The sequence below is a fragment of the Dipodomys spectabilis genome, unplaced genomic scaffold, assembly GCF_019054845.1.
Source record: "Dipodomys spectabilis isolate Male_0828 unplaced genomic scaffold, ASM1905484v1 ptg000069l, whole genome shotgun sequence".
In the NCBI taxonomy this organism is placed as follows: Eukaryota; Metazoa; Chordata; class Mammalia; order Rodentia; family Heteromyidae; genus Dipodomys; species Dipodomys spectabilis.
The window spans coordinates 15,219,194-15,245,814 of NW_024870746.1; the positions used below are offsets into that span (position 1 = coordinate 15,219,194).

The following is a 26,621-nucleotide window of genomic DNA, read 5'->3' on the forward strand; positions in this document are numbered from 1 at the left end:
CTCTCTCTCTCTCTCTCTCTCTATATATATATATCTTTTCCCCCTATTTTCTCAGAATATTTTCTATTTTCTTTCATGTGCTCCTTGGAATGAGTTAAAAGGAAGATATTGGGATTTGCATCTAGCATATTAACTTCCAGGTGAGTTATATGTACAGTAGAAGACACTAACACTGAGTCTAGGGAGGAATTTTTTCTTTTTTGGTTGGTCGTGGGGCTTGAACTCTGGGTCTGGGCGCTGTCCCTCAACTCTTCAGCTCAAGGCTAGCACTCTACCACTTAAGCCACAGCGCCATTTCCAGCTTTTTCTGTTTATGTGGTGCTGAGGAATCGAACCCAAGGCCTCATGCATGCAAGGCAAGCACTCTACCACTGAGCCACCTTCCAAGTCTGGGAGTATTTTTTTTTAAGTTCCTTAAATCTACCCCAAGCTCTCGTCAATGAGCCAGTACTTTCCTCATAATTCTTATTTAACCAGCATAATTTCACATTCCTACCTTTTCTCTTCAACTGTAGTGAACTTGGCTGGCATTATCTAACATCACTTTTAAATCTGTTTAAAAAATGTCATAATAAGCCAGGCGCTAGTGGCTCATGCCTGTAATTCCAGCTACTCAGGAGGCTGAGATCTGAGGATCATAGTTCAAAGCCAGCCTGGGCAGGAAAATCTGTGAGACTCTTATCTCCAATTAATCACAAAAAAAACCCTGGAAATGGCACTGTGACTCAAGTTGTAGAGTGTTCACCTTGAGCTGAAGAGCTCAAGGACAGTGTCCAGGCCCAGAGTTCAAGCTCCATGACTGACTAAAAAAAGGCATAATATCTTCCATTTGTCTCATTTCTGTACTGCAAAATAACTTAGCAGTTATTGAGAGTTCAGTTTCTTCTTGAATTTTAGTGGTATTCTTTGTTCTCTATCTTATAAATTTCTATAATTAGAGATAATGAACCTCTGGACTTGATAACTCTTAAGACATTTGTACTTCAAATGAAGCATATATTGAGTATCTAAAATGATACCGTATTAATACAGTATCTTGCCTTTTGATACTATCAGTATTTTTTACTGTACTGTATAAGCATTATTATAATGTTATTTAATTAATTTAAAGGCACTTTTGTCTAATGTATCATTTTCAGCCAGTTTGGAGAAGAGATTTAAAAACATAAAATCTATTATTTTCAAATGTTCAAAATTATGAGATTAGAAGGAAAGGAATTTAAAGTCTTTTAAAAAATTATTGTTGTTTTAGAGATGATATGCAGCAGGCTTATCTTTACACACATCAGGTAGTAAGTACATTTCCTTCCTTTTGCATAATGTCATCTGTTCCCTCCTCCTCTCCCCGCTTCCCTTCCTCCCCTCTCCGGCCTGAGTTGCACGGTTCACTTTCACCCATGTCCGGGGCAGCCAGTGGGATCCACTGCTGCACCTTCTCTCCTGTTTTCCACTGGCTCTGTCCCCTTCCCCCACCCTCCCTCAGATGTTCATGCATATAGGATGGTTTTGAAAGTCCTTGACAGTGAAGTCAGTTTCCTCCACTATTTACTTAATAAACTTCTTGAAGTACTCCTTACCTTTATATAATTTGTCCAGCTTTTGAGTACAATTTCCCATACTTTGAGAAGAGATCAAATGAGGGTAATACAGTCTGGAAATCCTAGGATGGAAAAAGATGAAAGCTTACAAATCTTACCAGCTTCAGTTGTTATTATTTGGGCTATGTTAAATCAGTAGAACATTTGACCACATTTCCAAGGTCCTATTTTGCTTTAGAAAGAAAATTAGCAACTAAGTTTCAGAAATCTTCACAAATGATCTGCAGATATGTTGAAGATTTCTTGTTATTTTTAAAAAAGTTTAAAAATGAACATATGTTACTAATACAAAGGCATTTCATTGTGATAATTCCAGTATGCTTTAAACAGGTGAAATCCATTATGTGCTCTTACTTCCCCTCTCCTTTCTCTCCTTTTCAAACAGTAGGTTTATATATAATGGGTTTATGTATTCTGAAAACAACATGCATATACGGATATATACATTTATATGTAGGGTTCAGATTATCTCCACCCCTCAGTACCTTTGCCTTTTCCCCTCCCCCTCTCTTATTAGTACCCTCCCCTAGACTGTTCCTCTTTTGGACTCATGGTGCATCATCATCATCATCATCATCATCATCATCATCATCATCATCATCATCATCATCATCATTTTTGTTCTAGATTCATCTGTGTGAAAACACACAATATTTGAGCTTGTTTTATTTTACTTAACATGATGACCTCCATTTTCCTGCAAATGTTATAATTTCATTCTTCTTTATGTCTGTAAAATGCTCCATAGTCCATGTGTATACATACATACATAGAGATAGATATGACAATATATTTTCCACAGACACTTATTAAAACTTTCTTAAACACATAGTGTTTTGTAGCCAGGAGTATTATCTACAAGCAGCTGAGAGAAATGCAAACATAATGACGTAATCATCTATCTTTAAGGTATTTTCAATAGATTCTTTTTGTTTTCTTTTTCAGTGCCTGAGCTTAAACTCAGGGTTTGTTCAAGGTTAGTACGCTACCACTTGAGCCACAGCTTCACTTCTAGTATGCTTTGTTTGTTTGGGTTTTAATGGTTAATCCTGCCTGGACAGGACTCAAATTGTAATCCTTAGATTTCAGCCTCCTAATAGTTGGTTTTACAGTTATAAGCCACTGGCACCCAGATAGATTCAATACAATCTTTTTTTTTTTTTTTTTTTACCATGACTTTCTAGGGGTCTTCATTATGTGCAGAATAAATGTTTGCTGACTGACTACCATATAGAGGGCAGAGGAGAGAGTGTACAACAGGGTGATTCACGTGAATACTGAAGGTGTTTAGAAGCAACAACCAGAGTAGTGACATTTTCCTGAGGGTAGGGATGAATGCCTTCATCGTGTTGAGCAGGTAACCTCACTGCAGACTTGCTAAATCAACAGTGGATATAGAAAGGTGTAATTTTCTTATTGGAAAATTAGTGGAGGTAATTTGGATGATTTTTTTTCATTAGTCAAGTATAAGAGAGAAGGACCTTTTTTCTGGGCTGATAAGTACATAAGAACTAAGGAGTTCAAGAACAAGTGGCCCCCTGGGCAGGAGGAGCCTCCATAACTAGAGGTCTGCCTCTCTGGTACATTACTGCCTCTGTCCTTAAATATCTGCTTTTATCACTTACAAGGTAGGCGATTTTATTTTTGTGTTGGCACCTTGGAACACTAAAACATAGAGCTACAAATAGCTTCATTTCGTTTTTTCTAAATGTATAAAATATTTCATTTAGTTCTCAAAAAATATACGCTTAAGCCAAGCTCAGAGAGAAAAATGGCACACGTTTTCTCTCAGCTAGATTTAAAGTACCCTGGGACATGATAAATTACTCAGAACTGTAAATGCTCATACATAGTGAGACCAAAGAAGGATCCTCTTAGGGGAGGAATACTACGGCACAATACCTATGTGTTTCTGATCATATAAAATAATATTCATCCAAATGAACTCTAGGAAATGGAAGCAAGAAGTTTTTGCTTTGTTGTTTTCGTTTTCTCTTCTTTTTGCCTTGTTGGTTCAATTACTGGTCTTTGGGAGGGTAAGAGGAGGAACAGAAATGGAGGAACAAAGGGTGAACAAATGCAGCGGTGGTGCTCGCTAGACAACTTGTGGGTGGGGATGGGAGGGACAAACTGGGAGAGAGCAAAAGAAGAGGCGACACTGTCCAAAAAGAAATGTACTCATTACCCGACTTATGTAACTGTAACCTCTCTGTACATCACCTTTATATATAATTTATAATAAGAAGTTATAATGCTAATACATTTTATAACATATTTATAATAATTTATATAATAAAATAATAATTTTGAATAATATAATTTTACAATACAATTTTATAATAATATTTGCAATAATATACTAATATAATTCATAATAATATTTTTATAATATTATTAAATATTTATAATATTTTTATAATTTATAATAATTTTTTGAAAAGTCATAAAAATGTATACTGTCTTGAAAGATTTGTTAAAGTTTTTAGGGTAAAGGAATGATTTAATTCTACATAAAAAAATAAAGAGTGCCATGAATGAACAAATGAAGCTACAAAATAGCCTTTGCTTTCCTTATTTTTTTTTTGTCAGTCATGGGCCTTGTTCTCAGGGTCTGGGCACTGTCCCTGAGCTCTTTCGCTCAACACTAGTGCTCTACCACCTTGAATCACAGAGTCACTTCTAGTTTTTTGGTGATTAATTAGAGATGAGTGTACCACAGACTTTCCTGCTCAGCTGGCTTTGAGCTGCAGTCCTCAGATCTCAGCTTCCGAGTAGTTAGGATTACAGACATGGGCCATCAGAACCATACTTTCATTATTCTTAACCTATAACAGTCTTTTCAAGATGACAACAGTGGAATTGACCATTGCAGCTTATGGGTAAGGAAAAGTAAGAGCAAATGTAGTGAAAGGAAAGAAGTTATAATGGAGATACTAATCCAATTATATTGATAATACTTTATTACTGGATACCCCAATAAAACACAAAGGATAAAAAAGAAGGCCCCACATGTATTCAAAAGAAGGTAAGTTAGCATGTAATTGATATACTTGCATATCCATGTTTATCACAGGTATGCACAATAGCCAAACTATGGAATCAGCCCAAATAAGATCCTATCAAGTTGAGGAATGGATAAAGAAAATGAAACACATTATTGAGTATTATTCAGCCATGAAGAAAAATGATGTTATGTCATATGTAGGTTCAAGTCTCTAGGAGGAGATAAGCAATTCTTAATTTGTATGTACCTAGCAATAAAAGGTCAAAATGCAAAAGGCAAACTGCAAGACTATAAAAAAATAGACAAATTCACTACTGTGGTACGGGCTTTAACACCTTTTGTTTTAGATTTTGACAAGTTTACTGTAAAGGTGATATACAGAGGGTTGCAGTTACAAAGGTCAGGTAATGAGCATATTTCTTTTTGACTAGTGTCACCCCTCCCTCATTCTCTCCCAGTTTTTCCCCTCTCAACTTCCCTCCCCCCAAAATTGTATAGTTCATTTCCAACACAGAGTGTCCAGTGGGTTTCACTGCTGAATTGGTTAAAATTTTGTCTCATTTCTGTGTTTCCCCTTTCTTTCCCCCAATCAGATAAACTTATATATAAAACAATGGGTATAGGGTGGGAAGGTGGCTCAGTGGTAGAGTGCTTGCCTTGAATGCATGAGGCCCTGGGTTCGATTCCTCAGCACCACATAAGCAAAAAGAAAAAAGCTGGAAGTGGCGCTGTGGCTCAAGTGGTAGAGCTCTAGCCTTGAGCTGAAGAGCTGAGGGACAGCACCCAGGCCCAGAGTTCAGACCCCACGACCGGACCAAAAAAAAAAGACAATGGGTATAGAAATCATAAATAGCGACAGAAGGGAATAAACCAAAGAAGAAAAGGAAAGAAGAAGAAGAAAAAGAACCACAGACAGTACACTTTTAAGAAAACCTCTTATTTCCATGTCTTTGAGTTCATTTCAATGAGCATCATTTCATATGATCTTATGCACATATCTATTGAGCCCTTGCAATGCTCTTCTAAGAATATCCTCCTCGGTCTCACTGTTTGAATGTTTAGATTGTTGTTTAATTGATTGTGTCCAGGTGTAATTATTTGTCTTTTACTGTCCATTGGGTTTACTTGTAGATTTATATGCACATTCTAATTATTACAAAGTCAACACCCCTTTATATGTGACCGATTATCTTATAATCCTAGTTACTGGGGAGTCTGAGGTTGGGAGGACTTTGGTTTGAGATGACTCTGGCAGAAAAATTCATGAACATCATCTTAATGGAGAGTGGTTGCAGCGGCATGCCCTTGTTATTCTAGCTACACAGAGAGTGTAACAGAGGTAGAACATACCCAAGTACGCATCCACGCAGGAAAAGAGGCCCTACCTCAAAATCAACGAGCAGAAAATACAAACAAGCAAGCAAACACACATCAGAGAAGTTAGGGCTAGAGGTATGGGTCAGTGGTTAAGAGCACCTATCTAAGCAAGCTTGAGTTCTGCTAATATACATGCTGAATTCATGGTATGTTCCTAGACTACACAAAATTAGCCTTGAAATCAAAAACAAAAAGACAGAGATCCTAACAATCTTCAAGAATTTTCCCACAATATTCTCTAAAAATGAATCTTCCAAATACTAAAAAAAAAACTTTTTATCACTCTTTTATTTTAAGCAACAATCTCACTATCGCCTACATTCCCTAATCTATCAGTAGCTGGTATTGGAAGAAGTGAATATGCACAGTTTTGATTTTGGAAGAAAAGCTCTGGTACATGTGATCATTTCCTTAACTTTGCCTCTGACACAGTAACAGCCACAGGAAGCTATTTATGAGCTCAAGGAAGCCACCTGCAGGATATTCACAGGGTGTCACTTTTTACATGATGGGTGGGAGTTGCTTTTCTGAAAAATAACCTCATCAAACAAAAACACCAGGGATGGTTAATTCTGAATCCTGCCCTCTCTCTTGCTTGCCAATGCAGACAGCTTTTGCTATTAGGATGGCCAGCCAAACACAAAGAATCTGCTGCCAAAATGAGCTCCTTGGGACAATTTAGGAGTCTCTGGGAGTGAACGGCTCTTTGAGCTGGAATGCAGCCCAGGTCCATTTTCAAACCCAAGTCAAAATGACAAAGAGCAAATTTCCCGGGCCACTCACCCCAACATGCAAGATTACCTGAGGCTGGCAGCCTCACTGTTTGTCTAGTTATTTAAGGCCTTTCTCTCGATACTCACAACTGAGTACTTAGACAACCACCTTCAATGTTTGTAAGCAAGACAGGCCTGAAGCATTAGAGACAAACCTCCAGGATTAGAGGGACAAGAAGAAATCAAAGGTTAGGCACATAGTGTTCAGCTTATAATGGTGCAAAGACTTCTCTTCGAACTAAAAAAGGGAATAAATAAAACAAAACAGTGTGGCAAGACCCTTTGGTAAATACTAAATACTATTTTAACCACAAATACCTCCTGGTTGAGATCTCTACCAAGTCTGGCTATCCCCTGGTAGTTTCCAGAGTTTTTAAGTGGGAGCTCAAGGTAGGTTTAAAATATAATCTGCAAAACTGAATTTCACTCAATTCAGAGCACTGAGAAAACCTACATAAATGGTCTACCTTGATTTTAGTTATATTTGTTTTTGGTTGACTTTAACAATTACTAAGTTTCGGGGCTTCCAACATATTATTTGCCTCCCATTAGTTGCACCATGGATAGCACTTCTGCTGTGCAGGCCATGATAATCATCTCATATGATAATCATGACCAGGTTCCTTTGTTGAAAATAATGACTCTCCTCTTGAGCCCATGTAGCTATCTGATTGATGACATTTTGCTGTCATCTGTTATTTTCTGAACATCCCTCATCGTTGTCATTTTCTGAACATAAATCCTAGCAGTGTGATGGTCTATATACATGAAGGCCATTGACTATTTCATTTCCTATCATATGTCTCTATATCATTCTTCTCTTTCTCTTCCTCCTTCCTACTTTCCCATTCTCTCCCCTCTCTCTCTTCCCTCCTCTCTTCCTTCCTCTCCTCTTTCTCCCCTCTCCTTCTCTCTCCCCTCTTTCCCTCGCTGTATCCTCTCTCCCTCTCTCCTCTTCCCCTCTTTCTCTGCTCCTCTCAGCCCCCCCCCCCCTTCTCTGTAACCCAGGATGGCCTCTAACTCACTCTTCACCTGGTTCAGTCTTTCAAGAAGCTGAAATGATAGTTATGTGCTGCCATTTCCAGTTCTGTTTTGCTTTTTTTTTTTTTTTTTTTTGCCAGCCTTGGGCTAGGACTTGAACTCAATGCCTGGGCACTGTCCCTGAGATTCTTTTGCTCAAAACTAGCACTCTATCACTTGAGCCACAGCACCAATTCTGGCTTTCTCTGAGGAATCCAACCCAGGGCTTTATGCATGCTAGGCAAGCACTCTACGACTAAGCCACATTCCCAGGCCTGCATTTTGCTTCTTTAACCCACCAATATCCCTAAACCCCATCTGCTAGGGAAAGTGGGAAAGTCACATTTGAGACGTGGGTCCTCTTCAAACTTGACCGCCTTGGGAATAAAGATTTTTTCTAGGCTTAGCAGTCAGCATATTGGGGTGGTGGGGGGGAATTCACCTGGAGAAAACTCTGGTAATATGAGTATATCCACAGTCTGGATAAGAGATTATATAGATAGCTATTTGCATCAAGGAAGCTATTCCCTTCTCTCTTGTTCACTGAGTTTTCTGAAAAACACCTTCAAGCATTCTCTACTATTTGTGTTATGTAAAGCCTTAAGATTTAGGATTTATTCTATATATTTTTTTCATGTTCTTTTAAAATTTTTCCAAAGCAACAAACTTTAGCAGCTATGAATTCATGATGGATTATCTATCTGACTCTATAAAGGAAATCAAGTGTATTTGCATTCTACATAACAAACATCTAGAGGCTCACCAATGATTTGCATGGGTTGTCCAAGTCTTTCTCCTGACTTCTACTGAGGTGCCAAGATGCCTGGGCTTGGGTTTACTCTTAAGAGACTTAGTGGTTTGGGACAAGTTATTATTAAATTTCTGCAATGCTATTTCCTTGTTTGAAAAAGAGAAGGAATAATATGAAAACAGTAGTACCAGCTTGCGATGATACATGTTCATACATGTAACACACTTACATGTAGTAAATGAGAAAAGACCTCCAGAATCCTTCTAAAGCCTGCTCTGTTTTCCTACTGAAATCTCTTTTCTATCCAGTAGGAGTTATGCCTCTTTCAATAATTTGGGTCTCAATATGTTTGGGAAAATACAGAAATCAGAAGAGGGAAATACATGAAGGGAAAGTGAGGATTTGTTGTTTTCCAGTTCACTGGCAGTGTTTGACATAGATCAGGAAACGATAAATGTTGACTAAATAGGCCCTGCCTGGTGGAACTCTATGTCACAAGGAAAATAATGCTGAAATTTATCAAGTTTAATAATGACTTCTTCTAATAAGTGATCATTGATCGCATTGTTCACAGATTCCTTATTTGCAAAACTATTTGCTAAAATTTAATTGTAATCCCCAAATCAACAATCACAGTGCTTTCATAGTTTTTTTTTTTTGGGGGGGGGGTCCGGGCTTTGGGGCCTGAACTCGGCCTGGGCGCTGTCCCTCAGCTCTTCAGCTGAAGGCTAGCGCTCTACCACTTGAGCCACAGTGCCACTTCCAGCTTTTTTTTCTTTTTGCTTATGTGGTGCTGAGGAATCGAACCCAGGGCATCAGGCATGCAAGGCAAGCGCTCTACCACTGAGCCACCTTCCCAGCCCCTTTCATAGTTATTTTTCAGTATTCAGATTCATCTAAAGTATGGTGCCATGAGAGCCAAACACTTTAAACAGAAGAGTGTTGGTACCTATACCACCTTGAACACAACCAGTCTCATCTAAAGTAAAGGAAAGCGTCTCAGAAGCAAGATCTTTCTCAACTTCTCTTGCTCTTTCTTCTATCTCCTTTCTTCCAAAGGCTATGGACACCAGACTTTTCCCCTAGGCTAAGTCATAGAAATTTAGGATTTCTTTCATTCAAATCATTCATGCAACTTGAAAACAATATTTTAATCTTCTTCCACCTTTCTCTGTGAAAACTCTTTGTAGGAAGGACATAAGAATCTCTTTCTGGATGTGATCATGTCTATAAACTCAAAGAGCAAATGTCACACCCAGAGGCCACGAGGATGTGGAACAGCTCGGCCTTGTTAGGTTTCCACACTCAGTCTCTTATTGCTACATCACATTCCTTTTCTAATCACATTTCTGTATGGCTGTCCTTTATTAGCAATCCACACATAAAAATAGACACTTTTCCTAAGTGTTTGGATCTGTAGCATTCTTCATATTCATCAATTCAGTATTCAGATGACATTATAGAACATATCAACTGTAAATAACAAGGATCTACAGTGTAACTATAATTATTAAGTTTTTTTTCACAACAAACTTGTATATTCTACTAGAATCTTACAGAATCTGTATCTCCTACAACATAAATAACATGGAACAAATGAATGAACAAAAACATATATACTTGGGATGAATTATTGCATTGGCAATTCATAGGTAGTTTGTAAATGATTTTTCATGACAATAGCCATATTCATGTTAAGTGTCTCTCATCCAAAATACCAGGCATAAAAAGTGTTTCGGATTTTTTGAATAGTCGCATATATTTAATTAGATAGCCTTGGCAAATTCAAATAAAAACTTATGTTTTATAAATACCTTGCACATATAAGTGAAGGCATTTTATCAAGTATATTTAAATATGTTTGAAAATAAAACTAAGTTTTATAGTATGGGATTTTCTACTTGTGGCATTATATTGGTAAGCAAAACAGAAATTTTAATTTTTAGCTATATCTTGTTTTGGATTTTTCAATGCCTAGTACATATAGATTTTAATCTGAAGTTTGGTTTATTAAAAATAATTTTCTTTTCAGTATAATTTCTCTGAGGAAAAAAAATATGCTAATATATAAATAAAGCATTATTAAACAGTAGTCTCATATGATTATTGACCAAACTTAAATTTTCAAATTACCATCAGGAGTTATTGTGTTTGCTAATGTCTTTCTGTTCTTTTTGAAAGACTGTTTTTCAAACGTTCACTTAGTTACTCAACTCACTCAATCTTTGATTTAAAAAGTATGATACAAGTCCCTGCTTAAGCCAAGCACAGCATAGGCAGTAAGAACAGCACAATGAAAAGTCAACAATGCTGTGAGGAAAACAAATGTAGGCATGGAGGAGGGACTGGCGGAGTTAGGGAAAGGGCTTTGGATTTTAAATCTGGTGTCAGAAAAAGCTGCCTCTAGGTGACATCTGATCAAAAAGCACAGAGGTAAAAACAATCATGCCATGAGCACAACTCCAGTGTCACTACAAGTGATCCCACTAAGCTAACCTAAAAGACCAATTTATTGGCAATAAGATGCTATTTTTGCAGAGGGAGTGAGTGTGGAGGGGGAGAGGGAGGAGGCCCGGAGGTGAGGAGTGAAGCAAAATTGTCCAAACTCTGAAGTCTGTTTAGTGAATTTGACACTTTAATGCAGACTGTAGCCCAGAATTAGAGAATAGAATGCCTTTCTGTATAGGCAGGATGGACACCTCACAGCCTCGCTAGGAATCTTCTGTTCATTTCCCTTCCTTCTGCAGCCTTCATGCAGTGCATGTTGACTCCACCCGGGAGTCATTCAGCCAGTGAAAGACCCTACTCCATAGTCTCTAATCCCCACTGGTACACTCATACCCAAAGCAGCACTATCCGGGAGAGACAAAAGAATTATTTGCTAAATATAATTTTATTATCATTAAGAAGTTGTACACAGAGGTTTTAATTCAACGCATTAGGATTATGAGTTCAGTACATCTTGATCAATGTCACCCTTTACATCCTTCTCCCTACCACTTCTAACCCCACACATCACCTCAATTTTCCTAATTCCATTTTCACAAATGACAGCATTCACGTACTTATTCCTCTCTTCTTTCACTATCCCCTCTCCCTTGACCTCACTCTGCTGAAATCTCGGTTTCTGGCTGCCTGTTATCCATTTTGTTAGACATAAGTTAGTTTTTCAAAGGAGATACACCACTTATACCCTATTTTAATTAATATGTTTGGGCACATATACATATGACCCTGTAAATGTTATGTTTTATATATATATATAGTTATATGTATAATTATGTTAGATATAACTTCCACATATGAGAGAAAACATGCATCTTTTGTCTTTCTCGGCCTTACTTACTTCACTTAACTTATTTAACTTTCAGATCCATCCATTTCTTTGCAAATGACATATCATTCCTTATGATGAACAAGTAAAATTCCAATATATATCATATTTTCTGGATTCATTCACCCATTCTGGACAGTTTACATAACTTCACTATAGTGAATAGTGCAGCAAAGTATACGGTTGTGCAAGTGGCTATACTATATCTTGTCTTGTAATTGTCTGGATAAATGCCCAAGAGGAATATTGCTGGAGTACAGGGTAACTCTACATTTAGTTTTTCTTTCACCTTCCTTCATTCCTTTGTTCCTTCTTTCCTTCCTTCCTTCCTTCCTTCCTTCCTCCCTTTCTTCCTTCCTTCCTCCCTTTCTTCCTTCCTTCCTCCCTCCCTTCCTTCTTTTCTTCCTCCCTCCCTCCCTGCCTCCTCCTCCTCCTCCTCCTCCTCCTTTTTCCTCTTCCTCCTCTTCCTTTCTCCTCCTCCTCCTCCTATTCTCCTCCTCCTATTCTGCTTCTCTTCCTCCTCTTATAAATAGGAATAAGTGACATCTATCAAGAAGAGGTAAGAACCGAGAGAGAATGTATTTTTCTTCCATTTTTCTTGACATTGTTAATACCTGAAGCCTTTGTGATGGAATTTATCGTCATTTCTTAGTTAGCTATAGGGGAGGCCCATGTCATGTTCATTTTCTAATTACCTCCTGAAAAGACAAACATCCCTGAAATAATAAGCTCGCTAAGTTAAAAGGCATAGTTAAGGAAAATGAAGGGCAATTTTCTACCTATTTTAATGGTTTTAAAAGTGCAAATCATACTCTTGGAATCAGATCTTAAAATAAAAAAAGCAATAGTGCCTTGACTTCATAAAAGTCCATTTATTTCCTGCTGTATACCAGTTTTCTCAGTGTTTCCTACTTGTTGGTTTGCTCTTGTACTGTGAGGCTCTGTGCATGCTAATGTGTGGTATAAAAATCAAGAAATTAGTCTCACAGCAGGGAGCCTGCCAACATCCCCATTTCAACCCGATCCTTCAAGCACTGGCAGAAAACATATTAATTGCAGTTTAATTTATGCAACAAATATTTCATTTTAATTATGCTTATTTTTGTCAAAGCTATAAAAATGTCAATAGTTCTTATGGGTTTTTTCCTTACAAGTTTTTGCAAATGAAAGAATTAAAATCAAGTGCCATTTCTGAAAGAAATTACAAAGGATTTCTAATTACTGCTTATGTTTTTGAAAAATTGCTAATCTCGTAACCCCAAAATAACATCTGGGAACATGTGAACATGAGGCTTTATTGCTCAATATTTACAATTCTTAATAACATACATGCATCGTTAATATAATGAAATTCTCATAGGAGGGCTATCTTTGTAATTATAGGATATATCAATAACTGTCATGCAATGGTGTGTGTTCTCTATGGAAATGTTTGTTAGTGTCTTCCCAGAAAACTAAAAGAAGAATAAGTGAAACTAATTGCTGCTGATATACTTAATGATGAAAAGAATATTTTTCATGAACAGAAATGGAAAGTAAAATGTATTCATTATATTATATGAACAAATATTTAAGCTCGTTGTAAGTACAAATCCTACTCAAACATTCAGCCTTATATACAAATGCCACTTCCTCCAAGAGATCCTTCTCTCTTGACATGTTAGTTCCATTTGCCTACATTGACACCTATAGTGCTTAATTATGTCTCCCCTCATACCCTTTTACATTCAAATACACTTGAAAATAAAGTCTTTTAAATGGTTTAGGTTATATTAAGGCATTATGTTTCAAAGCTTTTCCGTATAACTGCTATAGAATTGTATGTTACAGTTAGTTATTAAATGGTTTATGTGGGAATTGTGTTTGAACTCAGGGCCTCATGCTTTCTAGGTTGGCTCTCCATCACTCAAGCTACACTGAAGCTTTCTTTTTTAACTTTTCCCCCCACCGGTTACTTATGGAGATAGGGTTTCACTTCCCATCTGAACACGTGCATGCTTTGCGATCTGCCTACTATAGGCTTCCCATAGTTTCTGATATCACAGGCAAGTGCCACCATGTCCTACTTCCCTTTGTTGAGATAAAGTCTCCTGCACTTTTCTATCCAGACTGGCCTGGAACTGTGATCCTCCTGACCTGAGCTTCCAAAGTAAGGAGGATTACAGATGTGAGCCACCAGCTTCATTTTTATCTGGCAGAGCAGTGACTTCCTTGGACTATTCTACCCTCTTGGATTGCCTACCCTCAAATGGGGACTTCTAAACATTCTGCACATGTTATTTTCTATAAAACTAGAGGACAGAAGTGATCCCGAGTAATAATGTAGGTTGAGAAACATCCAGGTAGTAGTACCAGATCTAAAAGAAATTAAGAATAAAAAAATGACACCTTTGGAGTTGGGGAATAACACAAGGGTCAATCCTGTCTCCCTCCCCAAGCCTGTAAACCTCCAGCACTTGACACTTTGGACATGTCAGAGCTCAGCTGAAAGTCTATGTAAGGAGCACTTGACCCTAAACCTCCCTTCATCCTTCCTCAGGCTCTCCCCCAGCAAAATCTGGAAGGTGGTGGTATCATCTGTAGCTGTGAGGACAGGAGGGTGGGCAAGAGGAGGGCAAAGAACTACAGTAATACCTCTTCTCCTTTTGGAAGCTTTGCTTTCTGCAGTTTCAATCATGAAATCAGCCAGAGTCCAAAATAAGTAAATAGAAAATTTGGGAAATAATTCATGTTATGTTCTATTTTATTATTGCTATTGTTGGTGTCTTACTGTACCTAATTCATAAACTAAAGTTTATCATAGGTATGTAGGTATAGAGGCTCAATTTTTTAAGTGTCTTTGGACTTCAAATAAGACAGTAGAGAGGAGCTGGTGTGGGGAAAGCTTTTTCTGAAGTTTGCCTACCTACGAACAGACAAGGCCACCAAAGGGGAACATGATCCTCATCAATCTACTCACTGAAGCTTCATTAAGCAAGGAAGAGTAAGCTTATATCACAGAAGAGGAGACTGAAAATCTAATCCTCCACCCAACGTCCCATGTATATGGGATTATGTCCCAGGCCACTTTGAGACCATTTTTACCCCCTCTGAAATTGAAATTGTGTGTGTGTGGTTGTATGTGTGTGTGTGTGTCTGTTTGTGTGTGTGTGTGTGCATCTTGGTTATATACTGGGTTTCAAGTATTCACAAGGAGCCTTGTATAACACCATGGATAAGTGGAGCAACGTATTTAGGATTATACTGAATGGTGTAAGGGCTCTCTTGCCTAGTACGAGAATACTAGCACACTTAGTAGAAGTAGAAAGAAAATTTTGCTGGGAAAATGAAATAGCTATACATAGAGGTTCCTCAAAAAGTAAGTAATCTTACAAGTAACAACAATACTAGTGAACAAGTCCTGTTGATGTTTACTTAGATTTTTCACTAGGAATTCTGTGTCTCATTATTAATAAGTGGAGAACAAGAGATCAGTAGATCTATAACAAAAGACTTGAATTTAGAAGGTAGAGATACAGACAAAAACATCTACACTTATGTGAGTCTAAGAAAATGAAAGAAAAATTAAGTGACTTAACAAGACAAAATTTTATTTGTCTGACAAAAAGTTCAGGATTAGTGTGCCACTCCATAGTATAAAGGACCCAGTCATCTTCTGTATTATTACTGCACTTTTTTTGTGGACCACATCAATCAAGAATTACATTAAGCTAGGAAGGTGGCTCAGTGGTAGTGTTCTTGCCTTGCATGCATGAGGCCCTGGGTTTGATTCCTCAGCACCACATAAGCAGAAAAAGTCAGAAGTGGCGCTGTGGCTCAAGTGGTAGAGCGCTAGCCTTGAGCTGAAGAGCTGAGGGACAGCGCCCAGGCCCAGAGCTCAGGCCCCATGACAGGCAAAACAAAAAACAAGAATTACATTAAGGCTGAAGATATCAATCTGTCTCTCTAGCTGCAATGTCCCATGTTGGACATCCAAGATGATCAGAGAATGACAGTCACTGTTTAAATATATTGTCAGAAGGAAGTCTACCATGTACCTATGGAATTCATGTATATCTCACTGAAGGGGCCCAGACCAAAAGGTTCCTTTGTTCATAAGAACTCTGTATGCAACAGGAGATTCTGAAGTCAAGTAGCTTCTTCCAGTGTAATTCAGCTAGGCATGAAAGGCTAGCTAGCTGTTTTCTCTCCTTCTGGCCAAGGCAGTCTTGTTTTTCAACAACAAACATACTGAAGAGACCAGGGATACAATTCCATTTACAATAGCCTCAAAAAATACCTCAGAATAAACTTAAAAGAGGTTAAAAAAAAAAAAAAAAAAAAAGGCCTCTATAATAAAAGGTTTAAAACACTGAAGAAATTAAAGATGATAGAAGATGGAAAGACTTTATGTTCATGGATTGGTAGAGGTAATACAGTAAAAAATGGCTATATTCCTGAAAGCAATATACAGATTAAATGCACTCTCCCATCCAAACTCCAATATATTTTTTTTATAGAAATAGAAAACAAGCCGGGCGCTGGTGGCTCACGCCTGTAATCCTAGCTACTCAGGAGGCTGAGATCTGAGGATCGCGGTTCAAAGCCAGCCCGGGCAGGAGAGACCATGAGACTCCTATCTCCAATAAACCACCAGAAAACCGGAAGTGGCGCTGTAGCTCAAGTGGTAGAGCACTCGCCTTGAGCTGAAGAGCTGAGGGACAGCGCCCAGGCCCAGAGTTCAAGCCCCACGACCGACAAAAAAAAAAAAAAAAGAAATAGAAAACAAAACCAAAATAAAACAAAAGCACTAAAATTCACATGGAAACACAAAAGTTCCTGAATAAAAAAGCAATCCTAGGCAACAAGAATAATGTTGCCGGTAACAAAAGGTCTGATTTCAGATAATACTAGAGTCTCATATTAATTTTTTTTAAGTCTGGTATAAGCACAAAAACACATAGACACATAGACCAATAGAATACCAGAGTGGACCCAGAGTAAAGTCAGTATAGCTACAGCCATCTAATCTTTAACAAACATACCAAAAATGTATGTTGGAAAAAATACCTTCAACAAATGGTATTGGTTGCTTGTATATAAACTTATAGAAATATGAAACTAGACCCTTATATTTTTTCATCTTAAGTAAAAGTCAATTATAAATGTATCAAAGTTCTTAGTGTCTATGAATTGGTGAATGTGATTGCATAAAATTTAAAAGCCCTGGTACAGCACAGTTCCCAGCACGAGAAGACATTGTACAGAATATGAGAAAATCTTTGCTGGCTATTTGTGCGACAAATGATTAATATCCAGAAACTTATAAAGAGCTCAAAAAGTTTAACACCAAGTGAATAGCCTTATCAATAAAGGGGCAAATAAACTGACAGTTCTCAAAAGAATGAAACAATGTTCAACATCAAAGAAATGCAAATTGAAACACGCACCCCAGTCAGAGATTGTTCAAGGAAATACTGATGAGGATGTGTGTGTGTGGTGGTGAGGGAATGGGAGGGAAGGAACCTTCCTCCCACACAATGGTTGGGAATATAAACGTGCAGCCCCTATGAAAATCACTATGGATGTTCTTAAAAACAATCAAAGGATAGAACTATTATATGTTCCTGAAGGACTATACTCCTTGGCATGTATCAGAAGGAATCACAGTCTATGCATTATAATAGCAACCTTGATGCTTAGTGAGGCACAATTCACAACAGCTAACTTACAGAATCAGCCTGGATGTCTAACACCTAGGATGAATGGGTAAATAAATTTTCTGACATATATACACACATGGAGTATTTATTATTCATCCATACAGAAGAATGAAATTATGTCATGAAATTATGAAATGGAATTGGAAATCATCACATTAAATAAAAAAGAACAGACTCAAGGACTAGATTCACATTTTTTCTCTCAAATGTGGAATCTAGACTTGAAAACAAACAAACATATGTACCAAGGAGGATACTTGGGACAGGGACAACTAGCTAGAAAGAGGCATGGAATAAAGCAAGGTAATGGTTAGAAAATATAATCAAAATTCATTGTTCAAAATTGTGAGAATGATATCCATTACAAAAGAACCATCCTTAATTCGATGAAATCTGATAAAATGTAATTAATGCAAAAGGAGTAAAAGGTCTCTCACCTGAGGTCAGAAATTATTGGGGAGGAGAAATAAAACTTTCTAGACAATATGATTCCACATACAGAAAAATATTCAGATAAATTAGTGAGTTTAGTAAAATGACTGAATATAAAGGAAAAAGATGAGGGGGAATTATAAAAGTACAATAGTATATAAAATTATTTCTGTGTAAACTATAATTTTTGTATAATATACTCACTGATTAGCTTGAACAAATATATTTTGCTGTATTTTATACATGTGAGCATAAGAAAGAATCTAAAATGTTATGTTGGATACTTAGAAAATAAAAACCTAATTTTATCAAAAGTGGCAAAAACTCTCATCAGAAATACATTTATTACTGTAAGCATATTCATCGTTCCTTTTTGCTGTCTTCAAATCTTTTTAATCCCTGAAAATAGTTGAACACTGCACTAAAAGACAATCAAAAACAATGAAATATATGTATAAATTTATATCAATTCAATCCAAGGTCTTTATTTGTTTAGTAGATGCTTCATGACAAAATTATGGTTAAGTATAAAAATATTGTCACCTAAATAGTCTATTGAAATCATGCAATTTCAAAATTTGCTTCAAAAATACCAACACACTTTTATAATTTGTATTTTATAAATGTGCATATATATGCATCTAATATATACAGATCTACATATCACTTATTCATAATTCACAAAGCAGAGTCAAACTGCTATAAATACTTCCACGTCTGACATTCTATAGTAGTATGATTATCAGTAAATCTTCCAAATATCTACAAAGACCTGATAAAATCTTAGAAGCTGGCTGAAAGTGGGAGAAAGGAATATTTTAGTGCTGGTTGAGCTGATACAGTGTAATGGTTACTAGGCCAGACAGTCGCAGTTGTTAATATTATTTCTAGTTTTTAATCTATAAATGAGAGGAACTGATTTCACCAATATCCTAGGTTTATTCTGAGGATTAACAGTGACAATATAACGAAAGCTATTTCTAAATACATGTTAATTTAATTAATACAATTGTAACTAAAATAATTCATCAATACAAAGAGAAGAATTGAGTTAGGTATGGTAGCTCATATACTTAATCCAGTTTCTCAGGACTCAGAGATTGGGAGCATCATATTTTAATGCAAGCTCAGGCAAAAGGTTAGTGATACCCTACCCTCGATATACAAGCTGAGCATGGTAACTCCCACTGTGATCCCAGGTATATCTGCTATTGATATGACAATTGTGGATTCACAGCAACCTTGGGCAAAAATGTGAGATTACATCTGAAAAATTAGAATAAGTAGAAATAAAAGAACTAGTGGCATGGCTTAAATCATTAAATGCTTGCCAACAAGTCCTGTGTCCTATGTTTGAGTCCTAATATCTTATAAACAAAAGATTTGTGGTGTGAAGATCCTTCAGTGAACATGTAATCTGTGCCCAATTCAGTGAACATGTAATCTATGCCCAAACAATACTAGAAAAATATCCAAATTCCTTATTTTTATCATTTTAAAGGACCTAAAACTTCTATTTTATTGAATCATCTTAGACAGGAGAATACACATAGTTTATGTTCAGTAATTGTTTTATGTTCTAACAATTTATCAATAAAATGAGATTTAAGTATATATAAATCATAGTCATAGCCGGGGGCTGGTGGCTCAGAACTGTAATCCTAGCTACTCAGGAGGATGAGGATAATGGTTTGAAGCCAGTCTGGGCACAGAAGTCCATGAGACTCTTACCTCCAATAAACTACTCAGAAAAGGCTGGAAGTGGTGTGGAGGCTCAAGTGGTAGAGTGCTAGACTTGAGCAAAAGCAACTTAGAGACAGTGTCCAGGCTCAGAGTTCAAGTCCCAGGACCACCAAAAGCAGCAAACAAAACAAAAACAAATAAAAATAAATCATTTGGGCATCATCCTCGTCAACAGCTGCCATCATCTATTTTCTTCATAATGCCCACTTTAACTGGGATGAGATAGACTCTCAGTGTTGTTTTGATTTGCTTTTCTTTCATAGTCAGAGATGTTGAGCATTTCTTTTTTCATAGTCAGAGATGTTGAGCATTTCTTCATGTGTCTATTGGGTATTTTGACATCTTCTGAGAATTATCTCTTTAGGTCATTAACCAATTTATTAACTTGGTTGTCCATTTTTTGAGGGTTTACTTCTCTTTGAGCTTCATGTATATTCTGGACATTAGGGCCTTGTCAGTTGTATAGCTGGCAAAAATCTCCAATTTTATAGGCTCTCTTTTTAGCTTATTGGCTATGTCCTTTGCTGTGCAGAAACTTTTAGGTTTGATGCAATCATATTTATTAAGCCTATCTTTGATTTGTTATCTCGATCTTTAGTTAAGATAGTTTCTATCTGTGCCAAGGAGCAATAATGTATCCCTGACTGTAATAGTGTCATGACATATACTGAGGTCTTTGATAAATTTTGAATTGATGCTGGTACAAGTTGATATAAAAGGAGCTCATTTCAGTTTCCTGCATGTGGATATCCAGTTTTCCCAGCATCACTTGTTGAAGATGCTTTCTTCTAGCCTATGTTTTTGGCCCCTTTAGTGAATATTAAATAGCTTATTTGGGGGTCTTTTACACTGTTCTATTAATCTTCAGTACTATTTTTGTGCCAGTACCAAACTATTTTTATTATTATATCTCTAGTAGATTTTGAAGTTGGGTTGTTTTACTTTCAGCACTGTTTTCCCTGAAGAGAAGAATGCAGGAAGAATACAGTCAAGAATCCAATGTATATCCAACAAAATTAAGAAAAGCAAGGGAAGTGATGAGTCAGGAGGGGTGGGTGACACTGAGGGGTGGGTGATAGAGGTGACATTGACCAAGATGCACTGTATTCATACACTGCTTCATTAAAAAGCAATTCCTTTGTACATCTACTTAAAGATAATACAAATAAAATTTTTGGCTAGTTAAAAAAATCATGGTTTTGCTTGAGAAATGATTGAGCTATGAGAAAAATGTTTTAAAAATGTTTCCTAAATTGATCTTTAGGATTATATAGAATGGCTGATTTGGTCAAAGAAAAAAAAACATTCCCCCCTCCCACACACACATCTCTAGTTTCAATACTTCAAGTACTTGGTTTAACATAAAATGCACACATCATATAAGTCTTATGAGGAACTATTAATTATTCCCTAAAATGAAGCTAACATTTGCATAGAAATTTTATGCATATTCTTGGTGGAATTTTAGTTACCAAAACCAATTTTGCTTTTTCTGTCTTGTATTACATATACACCAGAAAAAATTCTATCTGTAGATATACTGTGTATAACTACCTTTAGCAGGACCAGAATAATATATAAAATTTTATTTTGGTGGTCCTTTTATTAGCTTTCTATCAGTTGATCAGCAGATATAACTAATAATATATTTTTAATAAACTCAACTTTGCAAGTTCTATCCAGAGACTATAATATTTCAAAAAAAAAAAAAAACAGTCTAAGCTTTAGGGAAAAAACCAATTACAGAAACAGCATTAAAAATGCCAGGCACTGGGCAGAAGCAATTCTGGATCAGTTTAAAAAAGTGATTGATGAAACTCTAATCCAAGCTGAAGGAACAGTTTCACGACAAGCTGTGACCATTCCACACACTTCATTAGCTGCCATAATTAGCCTGGTGTTTCAATTTGTTAGAACTGGTGGGGACAATTTTCTTCAGAATGCAAACATCAAAAAACAGGGTCCCTCAGACTTCAGAAGAGGCTGATGAGAGGCTTTTCTAAGTCTCTGTTAACTAAAAGATTAATTATTGCTGATGGGAGGCTGTGCCGTGATTGTCACTCTGTCTATGCACATTACTTTTAGCATTAGTAGAAAGATATGGTTGACACTCTCCTCCTCCATCAAGCAGCTTCATGTTAGAGCACAAAGTCGGTTTTAATATCCAGGGTATTCTTGATTGATTTTTTCACTTCCTGTTTTCTAGTTCCATGAGTTATATTAGAATTTTAAAACCGCCTCTAAAATACTGAGAATTTCGTTAATGCATTTGGTACACATCATAGCTTTCTTCTTATCGTACATACGCAAAACAGTGTTTCACATTTGTCTGTGATGGAATAATGACATTTTTCAAGTATGTTTGTAAACCTTCTAAGACTGGAAATATTTAAATCATCTTGGAAAGCTACATATATTTACAAAGTTACATATATTTAGAATTATGGCCTTATCTACCATGTCTCTGAATTAAGGACATGAACTCTGACTTTTCATAATATAAAGTTTAATAAAATGAATGACAAGGAGGGGTTCCTACTCAGTTTCCTTAGAACAGAAGTAATTTAAGGCCCAGCAACTTCAAGGCACTGAGTTCAAGCCTTAATTCAAATAACTACTTGACCAAAACGGGTATTTTTTTTTAGTTCTTTTGTCACAGGCAAAGCTGATACCAAATCACTAGCATAGACCCAAGACAGTATCACTAAAAATTATTGTACACTGTAGTTTCTAATGTCCTTGGGTTTAATGTGATTCATTTTAGGGTATTTTTAAAAGAAGAGTTTCTACTACAAGCTTGGTTTTAGAACTTCCCTATTTAATTAGTCTGTAATGATTAATTGAAATGGAAGAAGAATTGAGTGAGAAGTTGGAGAATCAATCGTAATTTAAAAAGTCATTTTTTTTGTGTGCTAGTCCTGGGCCTTGAACTCAGGGCTTGGGCACTCTTCCTAAGTTTTGAGATGGCTCAAGGCTAGAGATCTACCACTTGAGCCACAGCTCCACTTCCAGCTTCTTCTCATTTTCTTCTTATGTTTTCTTTCTTCCTTTCTTGCTTTCCTTCTTTCTCTTCTCTCTTTCCTTCTTTCTTTCTTTCTTTTCTTTTTCTTTATTTTTTTTTTGAGGGGATGGTTAATTAGAGATAAGAGTGCACTTTCCTCCAGGCTGGTTTCAAACTACAATTTTCAGATCTCAGCCTTCTGAAAAGCTAGATTACAGTTATAAGACACCAGCACCTAGCTGTGTTTCATTACTTTTAATTATACTACAACCCTAGAGTGGAAATGTTTTAAGGGGAAAATATACAATATTAGAGAAAAAAATGCTTGTCTTGGTTTCCAGAAGGAAATTTTCCATAGGTTCTGATAAAAGTCAAGTGTCCTTTTTCCATTACAATTAGGAAACACATCATTTAGAGCAGCATTATCTAAAAAAATTATATATGTGCCACAAAAGTAATTTCACCCTTCCAATAACCACATTAAAAATAGTAACAAGAGAAAAAATAACAGTATGTTGAAAAAATATTTTAACCCAAGATATCTGAAATATTATTGTCAAGTCACAAATGTAGAAAGAATAATGACACACTATTTATTGAATTTCAAATTATGTCTTCAAGATCTGATGTATATTTTATATTTCTGGCATATCTCAGATTGGAGAACCCACATTTCAGACACTCTATAGCTACAAAACTATCTCATGAAATCATTCATATTTAGACACAGAGGGGAGAAAGTTTTGTTTAATGAACAGCATTTCTGAAATTCCTTGCAGTTACAAACAACACATGAGACAAGAGTTCAGTACACATATATATGGATTATAACATCCCCTCACCAAATAAATAAAATGGGAATGGAAGACTTAAGAAGCCAACAGGGCAAAGGAGGGGAATGCACATGGTGGAGGGTCATACCCACTGCAGAAATATATCCACATGGCTGGGCGCTGGTGGCTCACGCTAATCCTAGCTACTGAGAAGGCTGAGATCTAAGGATCCTGGTTCAACCTAGCCCCGGGAAAGGAAAATCTGTGAGTCTCTTAGCTCCAATTAACCACCAGAAAACAGGAAGTAGCACTGTGGCTCAAGTGGTAGGTGCTAGCCTTGAGCTGAAGAACTGAGGGGCAGCACCCAGGCCCAGAGTTCAAGCCCCATGACCAAAAAAAAAAAAAAAGATAGAGAAGAAAAAAGAAATTAAGAAAGAAAAGCCACACATGGGCCAGTAAGACAATGACAGACCCCAGGGCAGGAATCAATCACAGCCAAGTTCAGGTGGCACACACCAGTGTGACTATAGAGGTTATTATTACATGAAAATGATTCCAATTTTTGTTAGTAAATAATTCCTAAAACAAATATCGGGCCCTCCATAGTTCAGCCATCTTCCAGAGACTAAAAAGTTTCCTCTATACCAGCAAGAAAACCACTGGAATAACTGTTCGTCTGATTGTTTAGTGCTTTTCTAGTATATTTAGCAAATACTTTTAAAACCATTCATGCCTACACATAGTTCCAGTAGATTCTTGGTATTATGAGGGAATATAGTTCCAGGAAAACTGTGTTAAGGAAAATCATCAATGCCCAGGACGCAAGTAGTTTGAACACACTGATGTGCACACGAACGCAAGCACACACACACACACACACACACACACACACACACACACACACACACACACAGAGTGAAATAAAAAACTGAAACACTTCCTTCCTTTGCAAAAATACTTCAGAGAAGGCGGTTCAGTGTAACAAATACTGACTTCACCTGAAAAGGCTAGAAATAAACACATTTCCTACATTACGAGCCCCTTTTGAAAACTACATTGGCTCTTTGCTTTTCTTTTGTCTTTTCTTTGTTGGTACTGGGGATCGAACCTGGGACATTGCACTGGCGAGGCAAGCGCTTTGCCATGGCATCCCGGCCCAAACATGAAGGTTACTTTTTACTTTTTTTTTGTGGTACTGGGGATTGAACTCAAAGACAGGCCCCAAGTCCCTTTTCTTGTTCTCAACATGATTAACCAATGCTTTATTGGATATAACCTCAATTGAAGGAAAACGCATGAAACTTTATGACTAAGTAGAGTGTTTTCGATCTATAGAAGCACATTTGTTTTTGCTGTTTGCTGGCAAAGTTCCATGTTGGCCAATTTTTTCCACATTAATATTAGTTACTGTCCCAAAGTCCTGAATGGCAGTCTGCCTCCTCCTTTAAGGTAGACAATTTCAGAATCAAAGTCTTTTCCAGGGATTGTTGGGAGCAAATAAGAGAAGAATATGAAAAGTCTTGTAAAAAGGGGAAGTTTGAAAATTGAGAGAAATGGAAAGTCATATTCAAAGAAACAGAAGGAATTTAGATGTCATGGTACATACCTGTAATTCTAGCACTTGGAAGGCTAAGTCAGGAAGATAAAATGTTTAGGCCCAGTGATTTAGAGAGTACCATATCCCCCAAAATACAGACGTTCATTGGATTGGGTTACTTAGTTTCCATATTACTCAATAAAGTACAGTTAAATATACAGAATGCAGGAAAGTCATGAATACTTTGGAACAAACTTCTACTCTGGAAAATAAATTCAGAGGAAGATAATTATATACCTATTCCTACTACCTAATTCAGAGCTGCTTTAGTAGGCTAAAGTGGAAAAATGACAATTTCCTGATTTCTGTAGAGTTGAAAATCTCTGAGCATCCTTTGGATGTTAGTTTCTGCTTCAATGTCCCTCAAATGGTTCATGGATTTGTAACCTTCAGCTGACACCTCAACAAAGCAGAATCCAGCACGTATCACCACAATGCCATGAAGACTAAAGAAATGAAAAGTAATGAGCCCAAACAATGTTTCTTAGAAAACTCTCTTAATTTATAGTCAGCTCTGCTCTCTCATAGAGCAGGCTACTGGACTCCTTTTGAGCCTTATCTAGGTGAATTCATTTTAGTACTTTCTGCTATTAACTGCAAACAAAACAAAACCGAAATCAAGTTCTCATCCAAGATAAGTACATTTTTATTAGAAGACTACCCCCTACATTTTAACTTGTGTGTGTGTGTGTGTGTGTGTGTGTGTGTGTGTGTGTGTGTGTGTGTGTGTGTTGGTATTGGATATGGAAGTTAGGGCTTAGGTGCTATCCTTTTAGCCTTTTAATTCAAAGCTATCACCCTATCCCTTGAGCCATGCTTCTACTTCTAGCTTTTTACTGGTTAATTGGAGATAAGAGTGTTAGGGACTTTCCTTCACAGTTGGATTTCAAACATAATCTTCTGAGCTCAGTTTTCCTAGTAGCTAGGATTACAGGAGTGAGCCACAAGTGCCCAGATCCTTTCAATTTAATTTTTTAAGTTTTTAATTTTTATTTATTTATTTTTTGTCGGTCATGGGGCTTGAACTCTGTGCCGGGGCGCTGTCCCTGAGCTCTTTGGCTCAAGTGCTCTACCACTTGAGCCACAGAGCCACTTCCAGTTTTCTGGTGGTTAATTGGAACTAGGAGTCTCACGGACTTTCCTGCCTGGGCTGGCTTTGAACCATGATCCTCAGATGTCAGTCTTTTTACTAGCTAGGATTACAGGTGTGAGCCACCAGTGCCCAGCTTCCTTTCAGCTTTTTATACAAGTAAAGCAACAACAGTATTTGAAATCAGCTTTTATACACTTTCATTTCTTTACTTACAAAATGTGAAAATATTTCCACATTTTTCTGAAGTAAACTCTTAAGACGCATAACTATATTAAAAAGACTTTTTATTTGATCAGTGAAGAAATTTATTTTCAAATAAATTAAAATGGGTCTTATGCAAATTTGGGGTACATTTGTATATTTTCACTCTTTCCTAGAGAGAAGGCCTATAGCTTCAAAGTGACTCCCTAAAAAGTTAAATTG

The 26,621-nt window shown here is 36.8% G+C and overlaps 1 protein-coding gene across 1 annotated transcript in view; it reads right to left on the reverse strand.

Moving 5' to 3' along the window:
* Positions 1 to 1,577: 1,577 nt before the first annotated feature.
* Spata17 (spermatogenesis associated 17) overlaps positions 1,578 to 26,621 on the reverse strand; it is a 143,903-nt gene continuing 118,859 nt past the window's right edge. Inside the window, exon 10 of the mRNA XM_042682093.1 lies at positions 1,578 to 1,660. Coding sequence (XP_042538027.1) covers positions 1,580 to 1,660 — 81 coding nt within the window. The 3' untranslated portion in view covers positions 1,578 to 1,579. The remainder of the gene's footprint in view (positions 1,661 to 26,621) is intronic.